The sequence below is a fragment of the Malus sylvestris genome, chromosome 10 (genome assembly GCF_916048215.2).
Source record: "Malus sylvestris chromosome 10, drMalSylv7.2, whole genome shotgun sequence".
In the NCBI taxonomy this organism is placed as follows: domain Eukaryota; kingdom Viridiplantae; phylum Streptophyta; class Magnoliopsida; order Rosales; family Rosaceae; genus Malus; species Malus sylvestris.
The window spans coordinates 22,275,254-22,294,879 of NC_062269.1; the positions used below are offsets into that span (position 1 = coordinate 22,275,254).

At 38.5% G+C, this 19,626-nt stretch overlaps 3 protein-coding genes across 3 annotated transcripts; all 3 read left to right on the forward strand.

Moving 5' to 3' along the window:
• The first annotated feature begins 1,638 nt into the window (after positions 1-1,638).
• LOC126587462 (uncharacterized) lies at positions 1,639-5,092 on the forward strand. The gene is made up of 3 exons (XM_050252536.1): positions 1,639-2,917; positions 3,852-4,197; positions 4,684-5,092. Exons 1-3 carry the CDS (start codon positions 1,863-1,865, stop codon positions 4,945-4,947), a joined length of 1,665 nt encoding a protein of 554 aa, XP_050108493.1. The 5' UTR covers positions 1,639-1,862; the 3' UTR covers positions 4,948-5,092.
• Positions 5,093-5,856: 764 nt separating this feature from the next.
• LOC126586305 (26S proteasome non-ATPase regulatory subunit 4 homolog) lies at positions 5,857-9,963 on the forward strand. Its single transcript, XM_050251115.1, has 10 exons — positions 5,857-6,021; positions 6,122-6,235; positions 6,326-6,431; positions 6,902-7,016; positions 7,097-7,306; positions 7,799-8,108; positions 8,276-8,399; positions 9,212-9,315; positions 9,401-9,469; positions 9,671-9,963. Exons 1-10 carry the CDS (start codon positions 6,010-6,012, stop codon positions 9,704-9,706), a joined length of 1,200 nt encoding a protein of 399 aa, XP_050107072.1. The 5' UTR covers positions 5,857-6,009; the 3' UTR covers positions 9,707-9,963.
• Positions 9,964-17,699: 7,736 nt separating this feature from the next.
• Positions 17,700-19,211, forward strand: LOC126586306 (actin-depolymerizing factor 5-like). Its single transcript, XM_050251116.1, has 3 exons — positions 17,700-17,817; positions 17,941-18,200; positions 18,871-19,211. The coding sequence occupies exons 1-3, from the start codon at positions 17,797-17,799 to the stop codon at positions 19,019-19,021; spliced, it is 432 nt and encodes a 143-aa protein (XP_050107073.1). The 5' UTR covers positions 17,700-17,796; the 3' UTR covers positions 19,022-19,211.
• The last annotated feature ends 415 nt before the right edge of the window (positions 19,212-19,626 follow it).

Below are 19,626 nucleotides of genomic sequence, written 5' to 3' on the forward strand. Positions count from 1 at the left end.
AAAACCGGCCACCCTCGAACACAGTGATCCCGACGTCCAAAACTTCCAAACGAACGTCCCCGAGCTTCGTGAGAACCTCCTAAAGCTCACTATGAGCTTGGATTGTCCTAAAAATCAACCAACACAAAGTTCATGAACAGTGCCAAAATCGATGCTTGTGATTTTGACGTGAAATCGAAAGATTTCTTACCTGAAATGGGTGTGGTTGGGTTCGTATAGTCCTCACGAGCACGATGGTACCTTCACAACCTTCGATCCGTGCTTGTAGGCTCGATGGTGAGTGTGTCCGTACGATTAAGAGAGGGAGAGAGTGAGAGAGAACCGTGAGGAAGAGAGAGAGAGAGATACGGGGAGGAAAGAGGGAGGTTGATAGGTTGTGTGGTCCAAAGCAACCCTAGCCACACAAATATACATACCAATTTATCTAACTTAAAACAATTTTTTTCCAAAAGTTTGGGAATGTATGTACTTAGACCAAATAATATGCCACACACACATACCTTAATAACGTCAAGGGTACTTTCGTCCTTTCACGTCCTTAATAAGAAAATCTCGGGACAGGCTGTGACATATATGCAGCCACATTTCTGTAAGTACAATGTTATTTTAAACCGAGACTTATAGCATATGGAGACTGCATACTACTTGAGACGAGTACTCTTGTTAGTTCGAATTGAATTATATTGTTGCAACATATTTTTAAAAGAATTAAGAGTTTTAGTATGACTCTTGAAGAGCGTACAAGGCTATATGGTTTATATTTACCATGGAGTTTATACTGCTCCTAGTTTATTTTGAATACTAATTTTATTTTATATTTATTTGTTCGTTGCAGGAACACAAACGACTGTTGTTAACTTCTGATAAACTTCCACACTTCCCCAAGTTAAGTTTTACTCAAGCTTAATTTCTTGGAGACCAAAGTCACATTACTTTAAACTTGACAGTGATGCCAGTCAAATCCAGACTTAGTATCATTAAGGGGAGAGACTTATTTAGTGAAGTTATCGATCAAGGGGAGTCTTGGACAATATGCTATTATGAACATATAAGCGAGCTGTGCTCTTTTCCCTTCAACCAAGTTTTTATCCTTTTGGGTTTTTCTTGGCAAGGTTTTAGCGAGGCAGCATTATGGGTGTCCAATGCCTTATCAGTATTTTTAAATTGTGCTCAATTTTTCTCCTTTGCTTTGGTTTTGTCCCATTGGTTTTCCAAGCAATGTTTTTATTGAGACAACTTTCTCTTATACAAGGACACCCAAGAGGAAGTGCTGTGACAAATAGTGGCTGTCCTTATACAATGTATATTAGGAAACTATCATAAACATCAAAATAATGTAGAGAAGCTTTTGGATTACTGTAGAGAACATTTGGGCAACAACTCATGTATTTGATGTTCTATAAAGCTGGTCCGATGATATTGGAAATAGACACTTTGTTTTCTTCTCCCCAATCTTTCTCTTGTTTCTCTCTTCTGTACTTTATTTCTAACAAATTACAGAATTTTCTGATCATAACAATTATGCGATTAAAATACGTCAATTACAACTAGATGAACACAGACTTCACAAAACTAATATGCTTTAATGATTTAATCATTGCCAAAAAAAATATATATATAGAAAAAACAGTGTGTATATAAGCTTCCACAAGTCCACTGTCCACAAACCGACCAAAATTTTGCACTGGCATGGTTCCTCATTGCTCTGTTTCTCATATACACATCACCATCTAGCCATATCTACTACTCCACTCTCTGCTTAACAGTCAACGACCAAACCAAATGCTCCTCCGCCTTCTCTAAACCCCCACCCACTGCCCACCGCCGCCATCTCCACCTCCCTCAGCTGCAACTGAGCTCCAATGGGCAGCTCCGAAGAACCCAACAAGCCCATCTTCTACGACTCATCCTCTCCCTCCACCCCCCTCCTCTCCAAACCCCCAATCGAAAACCCACCACCGCCACCGTCCCCTCCGCCATCTTACGCCGACCCACCGGAATCCGATGCCGACCCGACCCAGTACCTCCAGATCTCCTACAACCACGGCCCCCGCCATTTCAAAGACCTCCCCTTTCTAATCCTCTTCCTCCTCTTTGTGCTCGCCACCTTCGCCGTCGGAATCTTCGCCGTCGTCCACCGCAACCAAAATTACACCGTCCTCTCCTCCTTCTCCTACGACTCGGACTCCGCCTCCTGCGTCAAAAACGAAACTTTGACCCGTCTCCCCAACTGGGTCGGACCCACTTTCTCCTCTTCCTCCTCTCTGCTCAAAGATTTGACATGGACCCTCGTGATTACGTTGATTCTAAGCCTGCCCATTTGCTTCAGTCTGCTTATTCTCCTCAAACACTACGCCAAGCAAGTCGTCTACGTCTTCCTCCCCTTCTTCATCGTCTTCCCAATCTTCTTCAACGTCTACTGGTTCGTCGCCTGCACTCTCAGCTCCACCTGCAGTGACGCTCTCCCTTTAGTTTACAGAATTTTGATTCTGATCTTCGTGTTTTTGGTAATTGGGGTCATTGTGTGGATTCTTGTGGTGAATTGGCATCGGATTGAGCTCACTGTGAGCATAATCGGGGTGGCATCCCATGCGCTTTCACGGAACTTGGGCTTGTTCGGGGTTCTGCCGTGTTTGACATTAGGATTGGTGGTTTACTATGCGCCCATTGTTGTGTTCTTGGTCTATGCCAGGTTCAATGGGAAGATTGCGCCGCGGGAATCGAATGGAGTGTATAGTTGTGTGTGGAAGCAGGATGGTTGGGTGCCTGCTTATTACGCATTGGCGATTTTGACAATGTTGTGGTCGTTTACGACGATGGTGGAAGCTCAGGTGTATGTGATTAGTGGGACTGTTGCTCAGTGGTATTTCACTAAGGAGGATTCAACTCCGAAGCGGATTATCAGGAGCTCTTTAAGGTGAATTGTTTGTTGCTACATTTGTTTTTCGATGTTTGGAGTAATTTACTTAAGTTCGTACTTCATATATTGTTGCAACTTGCAATTGAAATGTACTCTGTTCCAAACTAAATGAAACTGAATTAGTGAGAGTTGTAAAGTTGGTGATTAACCATGTTTTGTTTGATTAAGTAGGAAGACTGAAAACAAAATCAATTTATGTCCAGAATTTGTAATTTATTGCAAGTCAGGCACATAATCAGTGAACTTTTAACCAAATTTGCTTTGTAGGTTCCACCGACCAAACTCCAGAACAACTATATCTTCTCTAATGTAAATATATGCATGAAAACTGTGATACAGATACTAGGCCGTCGTTATTTAGCATTTCTTCATGGTGTCAGATGGACAGCCGGTAGCACTTTCATTGGCTTATTTATCTGCATGAAATAATATGGATTAATCAATTCCATTTTGGAACTATGTGCTGTGTCATTTGGTGAATTTTGGGCTTATTCTCTTTGTGCTTAATATAGGACGACATTAATATCGCAGCAGCACTTGGGTATAGGTTCTTCTCCACCTGGTAGTGTCAGGTCCCTTGGACCTTTATTTTCTTAGCAACAAGCTAATGTTCCACATGATGTCTTGAAGGATGAAGATGCAATATTTTTGCTTTAACTGGCATGCACTGAACACTAAGATGTTATTCTGCAACTTTGTTTTCTTGATGTAATTATGCTTACTTTTCAGTGACGTTCTGTATTCTTTCTTATGCCTATTCGTCAACCCTTATGCTTGTGAGAATTGTGATCTGGTCATAGTTTTCGTTTTATCTATTTTTCTGGTGAATCAGTTGACCTATTAAACACATTGGGATTATAGGCATTACTATTGATGTTATTTAGTGAGCACAATAACTTCTCCTTTCTCATGTTTCTGTTTACACTTGCAGAAATGCTTTTGGCCCCAACTTTGGCACAGTATGCCTATCTGGATTACTTTTATCTGTTGTTCGAGTTGTTCGTGCCATGGTCGATGGTGCAAGACAAGACGGTTCACCTGGGATGATGTATTTTCTAATGCGCTGCTGTGTTAATGCCTTATTTTCAGCGATTGATTTTCTCAACAAGTTCACCATCAACTTTGCGGCAATAACTGGTGAAGCTTACTGCTCATCTGCAAAAATGACATATGAGCTTCTAAAGCGTAATCTTCTCTCTGCGGTTTTTGTGGAAACCATCTCCACTCGTCTATTGGCTGGAATTGTTTTTGTACTCTCAGCGATATATGCAATCGTGGTATGTTGTCTTTTTGAATCTCAATCATTCAGCTTTCCATTAATTATTGTTTAAGATCGTTGTGCATCATGTGTGGTATGTTAGGAACTCATCCATGTATTGAACATGTGACACTGTTGAGGCTTGTTAAAGGCTCTGCATAGATCTGTCTCCTAACACAATTAATGATAGGGATAATAACTGTTGTATAATTATTGCCTTTTGGTCTTCTTCCGCACTTTCTGGTGTGGCCCTAACTGCGAGAAGAGAGTTGAGGGGAGGACGGAAATGGAGGAAGGGTTGTTCTAGATGTCATGCTCTGTTGATTGGCAACAGTACATAGAGTATTTGAACTGTATAGGTTTGATGAGTCGTTAGGAGATGCATTATAAATGCGTTTTCCTGTTCCCAAATTGCTGGACTTTGTTTCGGTTGCATCATCTTTCTTGTTTTGGAACCCTTTTATCTCTCCCTTGGTATTTTCTGATTATGGATGTGCATTGACAGGTCTGCGCTATCTTACAAGCTGCGACCAGTCTTGGGGTTGATTCGTACTTTGTGGCAGTTCTGGCGTGGGTGCTACTGATCGTGGTACTGTGTTTCTTTGTTCATGTGCTGGACAATGTAGTTGACACCGTGTATGTGTGCTACGCCATAGATAGGGATAGAGGAGAGGTTTGTAAACAGGAAGTTCACGAGGTTTACATTCACTTACCCATTAGTCGAAACCATAGATCATCTTCTATGATCTCCAGAACTCTGGGTGTGTAAATTAAACCTTTGATTTACAATGTTGTGGTGTTGATTTGTTCTTTGTATCAAGTTAGAATTGCTTGCCGGCATATTGTGCATATCGAGTGTTTCCTTGTAACGATTTCTGAGGTTTCATCAATAAAGAGAATTCTTCAAGGAGAAAGGCTTGGCTTCTCAAGATTTAGGAGGAGTTCCTCCTCAGTTTACTCTTAGTGGTTGATTAATAGAGTTTCGTGCTTATAATATAAATATCATTTCAACAAAAAATCAATTAAATCTGTAAAGAACAAAATCAATTAAAACTAAAGTAATTTAGTTAATCAATTGTAGCAAATAGATAGATATTTCATTATTTATTTTTCGAATCCGATTATTGTTTTTATACAGTTCAATGACCAAACGATCTCGTATTTAATTAAATTTTTATTTTATTTTTTATTTTTATTTTTTTTGCAAAACTGATTTACATAGTGATTATAATATATAAAGTTTCGATCATAAGTATGAAATTTCGTGAATCAGCTACATATTGAATTAAGGAGAAACACCTGCTTGTTCTTGAGGTGCCAGGTAATTCCTTAAGACAATGTACTCTCTTTACAAATTTGGAATTATAATGAATTTACATTCAAAATTCAAGATCCAAATTTGGATAAAAGTGTTACTTGTGTACAAGATTTTTATGGGTTAATCTGACGGCCGAAAAGTGTTGCAAACCTGGGCATAAGTTTTTTTTTTTTTTTTTTTTTTTTAGTACATTGTAAGGCAGTTTAATTTGATATCGAATTCACTATCTACGAGATTCAAACATAAAATCAAAGTGAAAATGAATATCTACCATACCGTAGTATTTGAATGGCAACTTGGGCATAAGTAAAAATCTTTATTCACTTAACTTAAGTAAATTAGGAGAAAATATAGGAGGAGCAAAAAAAAAAAGGGGAAAATAGCTAAAAATATACAAATACAGTTGGGGTACTTTGAGAATTACACCTTTTACACAAACACTGCGGAGAGTCGGAGACCCTCTTTTGAAGTTTTGAGTTGTGAAGCCCAAAAGGTTGAACAATCTCTGCAACCATGGTTCTCGAGGTTAGCCCTCTTCTAATCCTCCTCCTTCGAATGTTTCAATTTTTCAGGGCTTTGCATACGGTTTTTCTGATGATTATACGTAAATGTGATGAATAATCAGGCGACTATGATCTGTGTCGACAATTCCGAGTGGATGCGAAACGGCGATTACTCTCCCTCCCGATTGCAAGCTCAAGCCGACGCCATTAATCTCATCTGTGGTGCCAAAACCCAGGTTTTCTTTCTACTTCTTAATCAAGCTTTTCCCTTTACGAAATTGTAAACCACTTCAATTTTTCAACAGTGGAGTTTGTAAATTGGGCAGGCTAATCCGGAGAATACAGTTGGGGTATTGACAATGGCGGGCAAGGGGGTTCGGGTATTGGCTACTCCAACCTCTGATCTTGGAAGGATTTTAGCTTGCATGCATGGTGAAGTTCTCAATTCATTACTAATTTGCTTGTGTGATTATTTTTTAATTGAATTCGAAAACTTTACATGTTTAGCTTACTTGTATAGTTAAATAGCTGATGAAACTGTATCAATGAAGCAGTTGGAATGGTTTTGTTGAATAAGAATGATCATAGTTTAGGCGGACATTATAATCCAAAGTTGTAACTTTAGTTTTGAAGGGAAACTCAAGAGCTTTAGTACTATATATTATCTTGTATGAATGTGAGACTGGATCTTACTATACAATGCGAGGAAGTAATTAGAGATGGTGAGGCCGTTTTAAGAGTGATTCGTGTTCTTTTGCGTGCTGGATTTTGTTAAAAATTTAGTTCAATGGGTACCTTTATTATCTCTTCTTTGTGGAAATCGTTCCATCACGATGTTCGTCAAATTATCCTTTTTTTCTTCTGGTTAATTTCTTTGCGGTTCTCTAATTCCTTTTATATAGGTCTTGAGATGGGAGGTGAGATGAACATAACATCTGCGATCCAGGTAGCTCAGCTGGCTCTTAAGCATCGTCAAAACAAAAATCAGCAACAACGGATTATCGTTTTTGCTGGAAGGTATATAGTGCTAACTTCTTGCTTGCACTTTCCTTTTTGCTTTTTGTTGTCGTTGACATCTAACTCTTAACCATGTTCAGTCCTGTCAAATTTGAAAAGAAGGTGTTGGAATCGATAGGAAAGAAACTGAAAAAGAACAGTGTTGCTCTTGACATTGTTGATTTCGGGGAAGAGGATGATGGGAAGCCAGAGAAGCTGGAGGCCCTTCTGTCTGCAGTTAATAATAATGACAGCAGTCATATAGTACATGTCCCCCCCGGTCCAAATGCTCTCTCAGATGTTCTCATAAGGTGTATTATTTTTTGTTTTCTCCCATGTCTGTTTAGATATCATCTTGCATTGCCAATTATAAAATTATTTGTTCATGGAACTAATTGGAATTTTAGATTCATGCTATTGTGTATAGGAGTAATGCATGTTATACGAAGAAAGAACGGAGAATTGAGAATAGTAGGTATTAAAATGATACAAGGAGAATTTGTGCAAGAATATGTATTTAAGCTCAAGTATTTCTTACAACTTACTTTTCTGAAAATTAATAGGCATAAGTTTCTACTTTTCTTTCTATCTTCATACGTGTTCTATGTGTCACTTGGCTGGAATTGCTGTTGAACAACATAGTGAACACAAGAAACTTTTCTTTCTATCTTCACACATGTTCTGTGTGTCACTTGGCTGGAATTGCTTGTTGAATAACATAGTGAACACGTCCCAGTAGATTGTATAATTAATAATTCTAACTATGTCTCCCGTGATATGAGCTTTTCCTTATTTAATGGCAGTACACCTGTATTTACTGGTGACGGAGAAGGAGGAAGTGGTTTTGCAGTGGCTGCAGCAGCAGCAACTGCTGCTGCTATTGGTGGCTCTGGGTATGACTTTGGCGTTGATCCCAACATTGATCCTGAGCTTGCTCTCGCCCTTAGAGTTTCTATGGAAGAGGAAAGGGCTAGGCAAGAAGCCGCTGCCAAAAGAGCTGCTGAAGAAGCTGGTGGAAAAGGAGGGGAACCATCATCCAAATCAGAAGATGTAACCATGACAGATCAAGCTAATGTTTCTTCCAATGAGGATAAGAAACATACTGATGATATGGTTGGTTTCAGTTCGTCTCTTGATTGTCTTTGTTTGCATGCTTGCATAACCTTGTCTAGTTCTTAAAGTCTATAAAGTCTATATTGTTGGGTTTTGTTTTGTCATTTGTTATTTTTCAAAGAATTTTTGTTATTTAAATTGGCCTTGGCTTATGGTATGGGTGATAGGTTGAGGAGAATGACTTGCTGAAGGAGGCTCTTGCAATGTCAATGAACATCTCTGGAACTGGTCATTCAGCAGGTGATACTGAGATGTCAGAGGCAACTAGTGCGGATCAGGAGTTGGCTTTAGGTGAGTTATTTTATTTTATTTCTTATATTTCATATCATTTAGTTGAGGTAACTTGAGCATGAGCTTCTTTTGCTTGATTACTTGTGGAAATTTATTTACGACATGCTTCTATTTTTTGTTCGTTTAACATGCTTCTATTTTTTATTCCGTGCCACTAACTTAACATGAGGTTTATATCCTCTTGCAAACTTAACTTTGTACAGGTATATTCTTGTACAACTCTTGGAGGTCACATTCATTTTAATAAATTAAATTGTATCTCTACGACTGTGACCATAAAAATTTATGCATTACCATCAGATAAATTTGACATTCATAGGTTTATATCCTCTTGAAAACTTAACTTTGTACAGGTATATTCTTGTACAACTCTTGGAGGTCACATTCATTTTAATAAATTCAATTGTATCTCTACGACTGTGACCATAAAAATTTATGCATTACCATCAGATAAATTTGACATTCATAGGTTTATACTTGGTAGTTCTTTCTGTTTACATGTTAAGTGGTCTACTTGCTTCATCTAATCCATTTTCAGCTGTGCGTACTAGTGCTGTGGTTTGCTTAATTCCCAATCTATGAAATATGGGTTCTTGTAATTCATACTCATAGCAATTGACACTTAGCTGCCTTTCTAGTTTGGTGTAGTTTGGCATCAAAATGTGCACCTATCATGCATCCTTTTTTGGTTCTTCAGTTTACTTTTTGTCTGGTTAATATTACATTTGATTTGAAAACTCTGAGCATTGACAGAGCGTTTTGGTAGTATTTGTTAGTTTCAGCATGCTTATTATATCTTTTGCTGCATGCAGCTCTTCAAATGTCGATGCAGGAAAGTGCAGGAGAGCCATCATCCCAGACCGATGTGAGCAAGGTGTTGGAGGATCAGTCTTTTGTATCATCTATCCTTGAATCTGTATGTGTAATCGAACCTAACTCTTTTACGAAATGTATAGCTACTTTTGCTGTTGCTGTTTCTCTGATATGTTATTTCCTTGCAGCTTCCAGGAGTTGACCCCAATGATCCTTCAGTGAAAGATCTTCTTGCATCTCTGAAGAATCAGTCCGAGGTATGCTCACAAACCTTATACATAAAACTTCTTGCATGAGTGTTTATGGTCACAAAATTCGTGTTTTGATTTGGTGTGAGTATCGATTGTCGGAAATTTCTAGAATGTACGTTTTTTGTTTCTTCCAAAAAGAAAAGTTTCTAGAATTTACTTTCAATTACTAAATAGTTTTTCCTCTCTTTGTAATTGCTGTCCCGACAGAAGGACAAAGAAGAACCATCGAACGAGGACAAATGAAAATTGTGACTAGAACGACTTCTTTATCTTGATCTTGAAAGTAAGCATTCAGATCCTGAAGGAACTTTAAATTAGGGACAGATGCAGATTAGGATTTTAACGATTGTATGGTAATCAAATTATGCTGCATTTCTACTCATATTGCGCAGAACTTAGGCGATGGGATGAACTCTTTCAAACGTCTTGGCATCAGTTTACTGTTGTTTTATTGTAAAAAACAGATAGATTTTGAAATCCCCAAGTTTACTGTGTTTTAATAGTCTCTGCAATACGCCGGTGGTGGTTCACAATCGGTCAGCTGTTTTTCGATCTAATTTGCTCCATCGTATCTCATGGAAACTAACCATTTCTTATTGGCTGTTAATAGTCGACTACTAGTTAGATTTAGATGCCGTTTTATTAAGAGCCACCAATCTATAACCGTTGCATCTCACCCGTGTGGACATGAATTTTGGGTTCTTTAGGTCGGTCTATGCAATATCTTTCAGGGGCCTTCCTAGAAATTTCGTATGCATTGAGGATAGCATAGTAGCATTTGGCAGCCGCAGTCAGTTCTTGTCTAGCTTCTCAAATGAAAGGTCTTTAAAAACTCTAGAAGTTAATCCAGCCACCATGCTTGACTTTTTGGGTAACCTTGTATTATTTGATTGCTGTTTAGCTAGTTTTGTCCCAAAATTGCACTGGAAGTGTGCATAATAGAACCGGTTACAAACTTTTAATCAAATGCACTATATACGATAATAAGCTGTACAAAAACTATGGTTTAATGCCTCTTTATTTTGGGTGTCTTGCTAGTTCTACTCATTATTGAACATTTATAATTGGTTAAGGTTCTAAAAGATGATAGGCGCTAGTCCGGCGTTGAGTTGCGGATTTAAGTAAATCTATTTATATCGTATAAATGAGTGGCTATTTATATTTAAAAAAAAAATACATAACTGTATCGGACACATAAATTGCAAAATAAAATGATATATATATTAAAATATTAGAACATATTGAAAATATGGAGAACAAGCATATAATGAGTGTTTATCCAAGTATTCAATAAGCCTTTTATAATTTATTGAACAAAAATAAAATGCAAAATGAAAGTTATATATTTTCTACTTAAGTGAGAGTCAAGATCGGACGCCTAGGCGTCCTTTCTTAATTTTCAAATTTTTAGGAGTTAATAGGGACGATATCCAACTGCCAAGCGCCTAAGCACGACCTAAGCGGCGTTAGGTGGAGATTTTTAGAACCGTTGCTTGACAAATGCTACTCTTGTTATGTAATGTAGGCCAAGTGACCCACTATTAAGTACTTCCATTAGAAAGAAGCTAAAATTTGTTGGGTGGCATCAAATCCAGGTCATATCGTTCGTATCAAAACCGTGCATCCACCATATAGATTGCGAGGCCTATAAACTCATATTCTAGCAAATAGATGAACCACTCATAAATTGTGAATCTCGTCGAGCTTTCTAGGGTTTAGGGTAAAGAGAATTATGTAACCTTCGAACTTGTAATCTCTTTTACCTTTGTAAAGACAATTACCACCAAATTAATATCTCTTTCAACACAAAGAGAAGTATCACTAGACTAGAAGCTAACGTGAACCGCTATAATGTACTTCCATTAGAAGGAAGCCATAGATTTGTTGGGTGGTCACAATATAAATTTATTGTAGAACAGAGATTAGGCACCCACACCCACAAGTTATGGGATTGATGGAGCTTTTTGCCCAAAGGGGTAGTCTTACTCACATGAAAGGGCATCTTTCCCCATACACACATCCATGCATGCAATCACAATTGTATGCAAATTTCATGGATTCTAGTGCTTGTATTTTCTACCCTTTTTCTCAATCGGATGAGCCATGTTTATCACCAATATTAGGTGACCATTATTTTATGGGATGAATGTTGGGTTGCTCCTATCTCCTACCATTTTTCAGACAAACCTGTGGAAAAACTCAAAACCCTAAAATAATTATGAATATAATAACAAGTTGCCAAGTTTTGTGTTTTCTTAATAAAAAAATTGCAATTTTTTTTTTCCATAGTACGTATCATTGAGTTGAGTTCTCTGAAAAATTAACAGTTTAGATCTTGCACATAGAAATATAATGAATTGGATTCTTTCTTTTCACGCAAAGACTCGTTGAAGAACTCAAAGATATGTTCAGTGTGATGGGGGATTGGGATGTGCGTGTGCGATCCAAGAAGGGACCAGCATACCATCTGTATTCGTTCAAGTTTAGTGAAGTTTGTACAGTGCGACCACATTGACCAACTTATGTAGAGGTCAATATGGTATTCCGTATTGATTGAGTTACTAATCCGTTCAACTTTAATCGATAAGAAATCTGTAGCTCAAGTGATTGAGAGTATGTATTACTACATTTGAATTTTATACTGAATACTCCTCAATCGGCGACCTCCCGAATGTTTGCTTGTGAAAAGGTATTTTAATGACGGTTTAAAAAGCAATATGAATTTATTACATTGTTGGAAAGGTTCATGGTGTATACGAACATAAAGGTTACAACAAACCACTCTTGAATTTATTACATTGTTGCGTGACCTCCAGACGCTTGTTAGTAGTACCGTCACATTACTTCTTTACAATGGATCAGGATCCTCTCCTGAGCAGATGGAGATGATCCTCCTAACTAGGCCCATTGGGTAGTTTAAATTCTATCAAACGGCTATAATTATTATAATTTTTAGAAGAACCCTTTATTTGTAATCGTTGGATAAAAATTAAACTGCCCGATGGGCCTGGTCAAGAGGATCCTCTCCATCTGCCCAGGAGAGGATCCTGATCCCTTTACAATGTCCTACTAACAAGTTAGCAATTTTTTATTTTTTATTTTATCGAAACAAGTTAGCAACTATGAATGGACATGGATACTTGCTGGTCAATAACAAGAAGAAGAAACAAATTGGATAAATAGGTCAATTACGATTTAGGATAAGATTACGTGTCTTCAAATAGACAGATATTAAAACAGGAAAAAAAAAATGGAAAGTCATTAAGCCCCATATAATTTAGTTACCTTAGCATGTAAGGTACTAGCACTTTTTTTTTTTTTTATTTGAAAGCAATGATAGTAAATTCCATAGATTGAAAAAAAAAAAAAAGCTTTACATCAAGAGCCTGCAGTAAAGCTGTCAAAGTCAATTACAATCAGACGAAAGTAAACCAAATATGAAATCAGGGAGCTTCTTAAACTTAGGAGCAATTCACCGAAATCATATGTAGAGCTTGACGGGCCAGGCGATGAACAACATCATTTCATTGGCGATGGGTATGGGAAATAGTAGCATAAGTGATTGTGTGAAAACAAGCCTTGATGTCATGTACAATAAGTCCAACTACTAACATATTGGTAGAGTTGTCAAGAATCGCATTCACGATCTGGAGCGAATCAGCCTAAAAAAGAACATCAATAAGACCCCTTCCAACCGCCAAGAACACTCCTTCATGAACTGCCAAAGCTTCCATATGTAGGGGACCGGAAAGAAAATCAAACCTTATGGAATGGGCAGCCACAAAATGCCCCAGCTCGTCCCGAATTATAATTCTCACTCCCCCTAGCTTCTTTCTTTAGCCCAAGCCCCATCAACGTTGATCTTTATATAACCGAACCTGGGCTTGGACCACCGAGTAATCAAAGGGGTCAAAGATAGAGGAGAAGGAGCCAGCCAGGTAGAAGCAATAAAATCATGCTAATAACTTAAAGAACGAGCCGCCACAAGGTCCGACCTCTCTGACTTACTGTTCCAAATGAGAGAATTTCTGGCATTCCATAAAGAACACCAAATCATGATAACAATGTCAAAGTTCTCATGAGATAGAGAACTAGCCAGAAAAAGACCCCAATCTCCAATTGAAGTAACACCCAGTCCAGTAGGTGGAGGACCCAACGAAGTAGAGATCCAGGTGCAAATAGAGAAGGGCAATCTCGCATTAGGTGAAGAAAAGATTCCTCGCAACTAAGGCAAAACACATAGGCTAAAGAGGATCTAATGTGACGACGAAAAATATGTGCACGAGGTGGAATGATATCCTTGCAAATACACCAAGCCACCACCTTAACTTTAGAAAGGACACGAGCATTCCACATTCAGATTCTTTTCCACAGCACACCAAGGCTGCATCCAGAATGAGATGACGAGTCATAGTCACCAGTTCTTAAAACCCAACATGCGGCAAGGTCATATGCACTTTTAACCATGAAAATGCCCTTGGAGTCGTAATGCCAAAGTAACTTATCCCCAGGCCTGCAAAAGCTAAGAGGAAGGCAGAGAATTGCATTGGCTTCCAAGCCAGAGAATAAGGAGCAAATCAAAGATGCCTTCATTGATGATTGTTGATCAGCTGGGTAACCTGCGACAAAGGGTAATCCGAGGGGCGAGGGGAGAAAATCATCAATCTGGAAGGCAGAGGGTCCTAGTGATCCTTCCAAATATCAACATTAGCACCGGTTCCAATTTGCCAACGAAAGCCCAACTCAATGATGGGGCGAGTCGAGTACAAATTTCGCCAACAAAATGACGCATTCATTCCCACATATGCCACCAAAAACGAAGAGTTTTCGTATTTGGCCTTCAATACACGGGCAACCAAAGAGGAATGGTCGTGAATGAGCCTCCAACCTTACTTTGCCAAAAGACTAAGGTTGAAAGCATAGAGGCTCTTGAAACCCAAGCCACCCTAACTTTTCAAAGCACAAAGCCGATCCCAACAAATCCAATGAATCTTTCGAGAGTCATCTACACCATTCCACCAAAATTTGGCCATATTTTGTTGAGATAATCACAAAACATTAGGTAGAATGAAGCAATTCATGGTGTAAAGGTGAATGGCTTGAGCAACAACTTTGATCAACAGTTCACGACCCACCGCACTTAAGAGTTTCCCTTTCTAACTCCGGAGACGTTTCCATAAGCGTTCCTTGATATGGCCGAAGCAAGCATCTAGGTTTTTTCCTGCCAAAGTTGGGAGGCCCAAGTACTTCACATGCCTATCGACACGGTCAATACCGAGTAAACCTACCAAACAATCTTGTTCTCCCCAAGTAATGTTTCGACTAAAGCAAACGACACTCTTAGAGAAGCCGTTGACCTAAGGCCCCCGCATAGTAGTTCAGAATTGATTTAATCTCAATGCAATCTTCCTCAGTGGCACGGCCGAATAAAAGGCAATCGTCCACGAAAATGAGGTGATGGATTAATGGCATGCCATGGAAAATGGATATCCCCTGAATTGCGCAGTCATTGTACCTTGGTCAATGAAGGCTGAAAATCCTTCAACACAGAGAAAAAACAAATAAGGAGAGAATGGGTCTTCCTGTCGGAGCCCACGAGAAGGGTGAATGTAAACGCAAGGAGAACCCGTGGAAACACATTGCATAAGAAGATTCACCCAACGACCGAAGAAACCCAGTTTCGTAAGCACCATACGCAAGTAGCCCCATTCAATGTGATCGTACGCTTTGTTCATGTCGAGTTTAATTGTCATTTGCTCCTTCTTCCCCCTTTTTCGTTAGAACAAAGATTGGGCAACCTACGTAGCAAGGGTATTGTCTGAAATTAGGCGATCAGAAATAAAATACTTTGGTTTAGGGAGATGATACTCGGCATAGTGACCTTCATGCGATTAACCAACATCTTTGAGGCAATTTTGTAAAGAACATTGCATAACTTATAGGACGGAGTTTGGACATCTCAAAAGGCCGAAACTGTTTGGGAATCAAAGTGATATGGGTAAAATTAATCTTGCAAAGGATTCGACCAGATTCCAAAAAGTAGATGATAGCATTGGAAACATCATCGCCGACAATCGCCCAATATTTCTAGAAGAACAGAGGGGCATGCCATCCGGCCCCGGAGAAGTGGACGGTTACATCTGAAGGAGGGCATCCTTCACCTCCTCAATGGTGAAGGGGGTGTTGAGCTCTCTGTTATCTCATTAGAGATTTTACAATCAATAGCATCTATGATGACCTGAGAGTTCCCAGTTAACACTATACTAATATTCTCTAGCTAACACTATACTAATCTATACAAATTAGTATTTTACTTAATCGCCACTAAGTAACATTGTACTAATCTTCTCTGTATCGTTACAATCCTCTAATAAATCCAAAAATAAAATAAAAAATTTATGATTGGTTAAAATACAAAGTTGCATACAATCCTTTGGGTGCAAATTACCACATTGTGGAAAAAAAGAAAAAAAAAACTCAAAAGTGAAAGTGGAAGGGGAGACAAGAGCCCGAGGGTCACGAACGCAATGACAAACTAAATATACTGATTAGGGGGGGCAATTTGGTCATTGAAATGGAGATTTTACGGTACAACCAAGGAAGAAAAAATCGATAATATCGGCGATATATCGCCGATATTATCGATTTTTAAGGGGATTGATATTTTTATAACTATCCAAATGGGTTTCGTGATAATATCGCGATATTTTCGAAATTATCGCGATAGATTTGGAACTGGGCACTCGGAGAAGAACGTTGGAGATGGATCTATGCGAACCCGAGCCGATTTCGTCCCAAAAACCTTGCAAAAACACGATTTTGAACTTAAATTTCACATATAAGCTTCAATGTGGAACAGAAAGAGGTAAATCGAAGCTTACCTAACCGGAGAAATTCAAGAAACTCGCTGGAGTTCCTACGTTCACCGAGTTGCAGGGACGAGAAGGAGAGGGAGAAAGACGAGGTTAATGATGACGATGGGTGTCTTCCTGAAGCAGATGCGATGGTGTGCGTGTGTGTATGTGGGTCTCGGACTCGGTGCAGAGAGAAATGAGAGTTTCCAGAGAGACGACGCCGACGAGGCTAAGGGAGGAGAGATCGACAGATCTCTGTGCGTGTGTGTGGGAGAAGGGAGAAGAGAGATCGACAGATCTCTGTGTCTCTGTGTGGGAGAAGGGAGAAGGGAGAGAAGAGAGAAGAAGGATCGAGAAAGACTGAGGAGTCTCTCTGTGGGTTGTTGTGTGTGTGCGTGTGTTGTGTGCGTGTGTAATGAGAAGAGAGAAGAAGGATCGAGAGAGACTCAGTCTCTCTGTGCGTGCGTTGTGTGCGTGCGTGTGTTGTGTGTGTGTGTAATATAATCAGAAATTCAACACCACATGCAACCGCATGCCCATATGCCTTTTTTACTTTGAGAACAATTTTTTAGGAGGAAAGTGTATTTGGATTTAAGACCTTTGTTGGTAAATTTTAAATTTAAAGGTGTGAAAGATTCTCTTTTCTTCTTGGGTACCCCTCATTGTGAAATGGGTTATATCAATTTTCTTAAATAATAATATAAAAAAAAACAGTAGTATCTACATTAAGGGAGTGGGAGAGTGGACTAAGCATCACAATGGACTAGTAATAATATCCTTCAAACTTGTTTTTAACGAGAATCGAAATTAAAACCTTACAGTTACCAATGTAAAAGAACAATTATTATAATTTTTTTTAAACAAAAAAGAAGAAGAGAGAAGAAAAGATAAGCTCGCAGAGGTTGAAAGGGTGAACCCAGTAACTGTCACTGGATTCAGAACATGTGTGCGTGTGTGGTGGCGTGTATGTGTGTGTGTGGTTGGGTCACCTCAAATCAGTTAAATAAACATCCTTTAAATCCATCATGTTTGCCAGTTCGCTATATAATCAACTTGATAATGTTAAATCCATCATGCAATGCATTTTCTTTAAATTTTTTGTGATAAACGAATAGATAATTGACTAAATAAACATCCTGCAAAGTTTCAATAAAAATTTCCAAGTTTTTCTTACAATTTCCATGGTTTCCATGTAATTTTTATCGATATCGATATTATCCCGATATTTCCATCGATATTTCCGTGTTTTCGGACTATCGATATTTCCGACATTACCGATATTTTCTTCCTTGGGTACAACTACAGGCACAGATCTAAGGTAAGCAAGGACAAAGTTGTAATATCAGCCAACATTAATGATTAAAGGACATCTCAGCAATCCCAATCGTTATATAAAGAGGAAAGCAAAGCACCACTTTGAGGACTCAGCCTTAAGAAGTCTCACCGGATTCAAAAACCTCCCTTCAAATTTCAGCAACCATGGCAATGGCTTTCAAGATGGTAACTTTCTCAATTCCTTTATGTCATTCAATCGATTCGTGCGCTTGCGAGCAATTTTTTGTCTTTATTTTCATATTTATGTATATGTTTATGTTTATACTTAGTTGAATTTGACGATGATAGGCTACAACTGGGATGTGGGTGACTGATGAATGCAAGAACTCATTCATGGATATGAAATGGAAGAAAGTTCACAGGTACATAGTTTTCAAGATTGATGAGGGATCGAGGCTGGTGACCGTTGACAAAGTTGGTGGGCCAGCGGAAAACTACGATGATCTGGCGGCCTCCTTGCCCAAAGATGATTGCAGATATGCAGTCTTTGATTTTGATTTTGTCACTGTTGATAACTGCAGGAAGAGCAAACTCTTCTTCATCGCTTGGTCAGTAATTAATCACTTCCCTTCTTCTAATTTCTTTACTTTTCCATGTCTGATTAAGAATTAAGATTAAGTGGTTGGTAATTAATCATGCTAATCATGGGAATTCTGTATTAATTGGGGGGGGGGGGGGGCATGTTTTGGGTAACTAGGAATATTTGTGACTAGTTTGGAATACCCGATTTGGTGCATCTTCATCCATCATGGTCAATTGCTACATGGTTTTCTTTTTCAATGGTTTTTCCCACGCCTAATTTTGGTTTCGTATAAAATATCATCTGCTCACTTGTCACATCAAAAGAACAATTTTTGCACGTAACTAATTGGTAAAGGACATTCAATCTTTACCGGATGTCTGAGTTCAAATATCTCGGCCGACAGTTGTTGAAAAAAAATAAAAATAAAAATAAAACTCTTACCATGTTTTTGAAGCGTATTGATTGTCACGCCGGTTTTCTTGTCTGCACTCCTTCCTTTGTTTATGTTTTTTTATTGTCATTTGATTCATTCAATCTAAAAGGTGAAAAGAACATGGGAAGGTCCGTGTGACAAAACGAGAGTGTGGAAATCACTTCTCGAGCATCACTTCCCCATTTCATACGTATATATAGGAGCATCTTGTGTGGTAAGTATAAGGAGAATTTGAAGGTGATGTGAAATTGGGTTGATGCAGGTCACCAAGTGAATCAAGGATTAGGGCAAAAATACTATATGCAACCTCCAAAGCTGGGCTGAGGAGAGTTTTAGATGGCATCAGCTATGAACTTCAGGCGACCGATCCGACCGAGATGGGGATGGATGTGATCAAGGACAGGGCTAAATAAGTGTGATTAGAGCAGCTTAATCATGTTCTGGAATCTTACTTTAAATTAATAACTCCAGCCACATGGGTTTTTTTTCTTGTTTCTTCTTGGTGGAATCTTCATTGTTCCCCTTCTCTTAATTAGATTTTTGGCACTAATGTAAGTTATTCATCTAATTTGTAATAATAATTGTGTGCTAATTAACGAGGAATCTCTCTCTTCATGTAAGATCTTAAACCCTAACTTTCAAATGAATGTTGGAATGTGCCTATATATTTGACTTTGGCAAAACCTTTCACCTTGTTAAAGAAGGTGGTGTGGTTGGTAGGTCAAACCGTCCGTTCACTTTTTTCGTACAAATTTTTGCAATTTAATACAAGTAAAAGAGAGATCTTAGGTTTCATCCTCATCAGAAACGAATTTAAATCATATTATTCGTAGTCTATTATGAGGTTTAGCTCACCTCCTACTATTTTAGTATGGATAATTGAATTTAAACCATATTATTGTTAGTCTATTATGATATTTAGCTCATTTTCTACTCGTACGGATGATATCGTTTATTTAAAAAAAAATACAAGTAGGGGATTAAAGAAGAAAACTGTTGGAAATCGTGTGGCGATTTT

Bases quoted from the DNA above. Each gene is read 5' to 3' on its own strand.
- LOC126586305 (XM_050251115.1), top strand. The intron at 6,236-6,325 runs GTTTTCTTTCTA...TAAATTGGGCAG, and splicing joins TCTGTGGTGCCAAAACCCAG to GCTAATCCGGAGAATACAGT. The intron at 8,109-8,275 runs GTTGGTTTCAGT...TATGGGTGATAG, and splicing joins AGAAACATACTGATGATATG to GTTGAGGAGAATGACTTGCT.
- LOC126586306 (XM_050251116.1), top strand. From the start codon at position 17,797: ATGGCAATGGCTTTCAAGATG. The intron at 17,818-17,940 runs GTAACTTTCTCA...TGACGATGATAG, and splicing joins TGGCAATGGCTTTCAAGATG to GCTACAACTGGGATGTGGGT. The intron at 18,201-18,870 runs GTCAGTAATTAA...GGGTTGATGCAG, and splicing joins AAACTCTTCTTCATCGCTTG to GTCACCAAGTGAATCAAGGA.
- LOC126587462 (XM_050252536.1), top strand. From the start codon at position 1,863: ATGGGCAGCTCCGAAGAACCCAACAAGCCCATCTTCTACGACTCATCC. The intron at 2,918-3,851 runs GTGAATTGTTTG...TTACACTTGCAG, and splicing joins ATTATCAGGAGCTCTTTAAG to AAATGCTTTTGGCCCCAACT. The intron at 4,198-4,683 runs GTATGTTGTCTT...GTGCATTGACAG, and splicing joins CAGCGATATATGCAATCGTG to GTCTGCGCTATCTTACAAGC.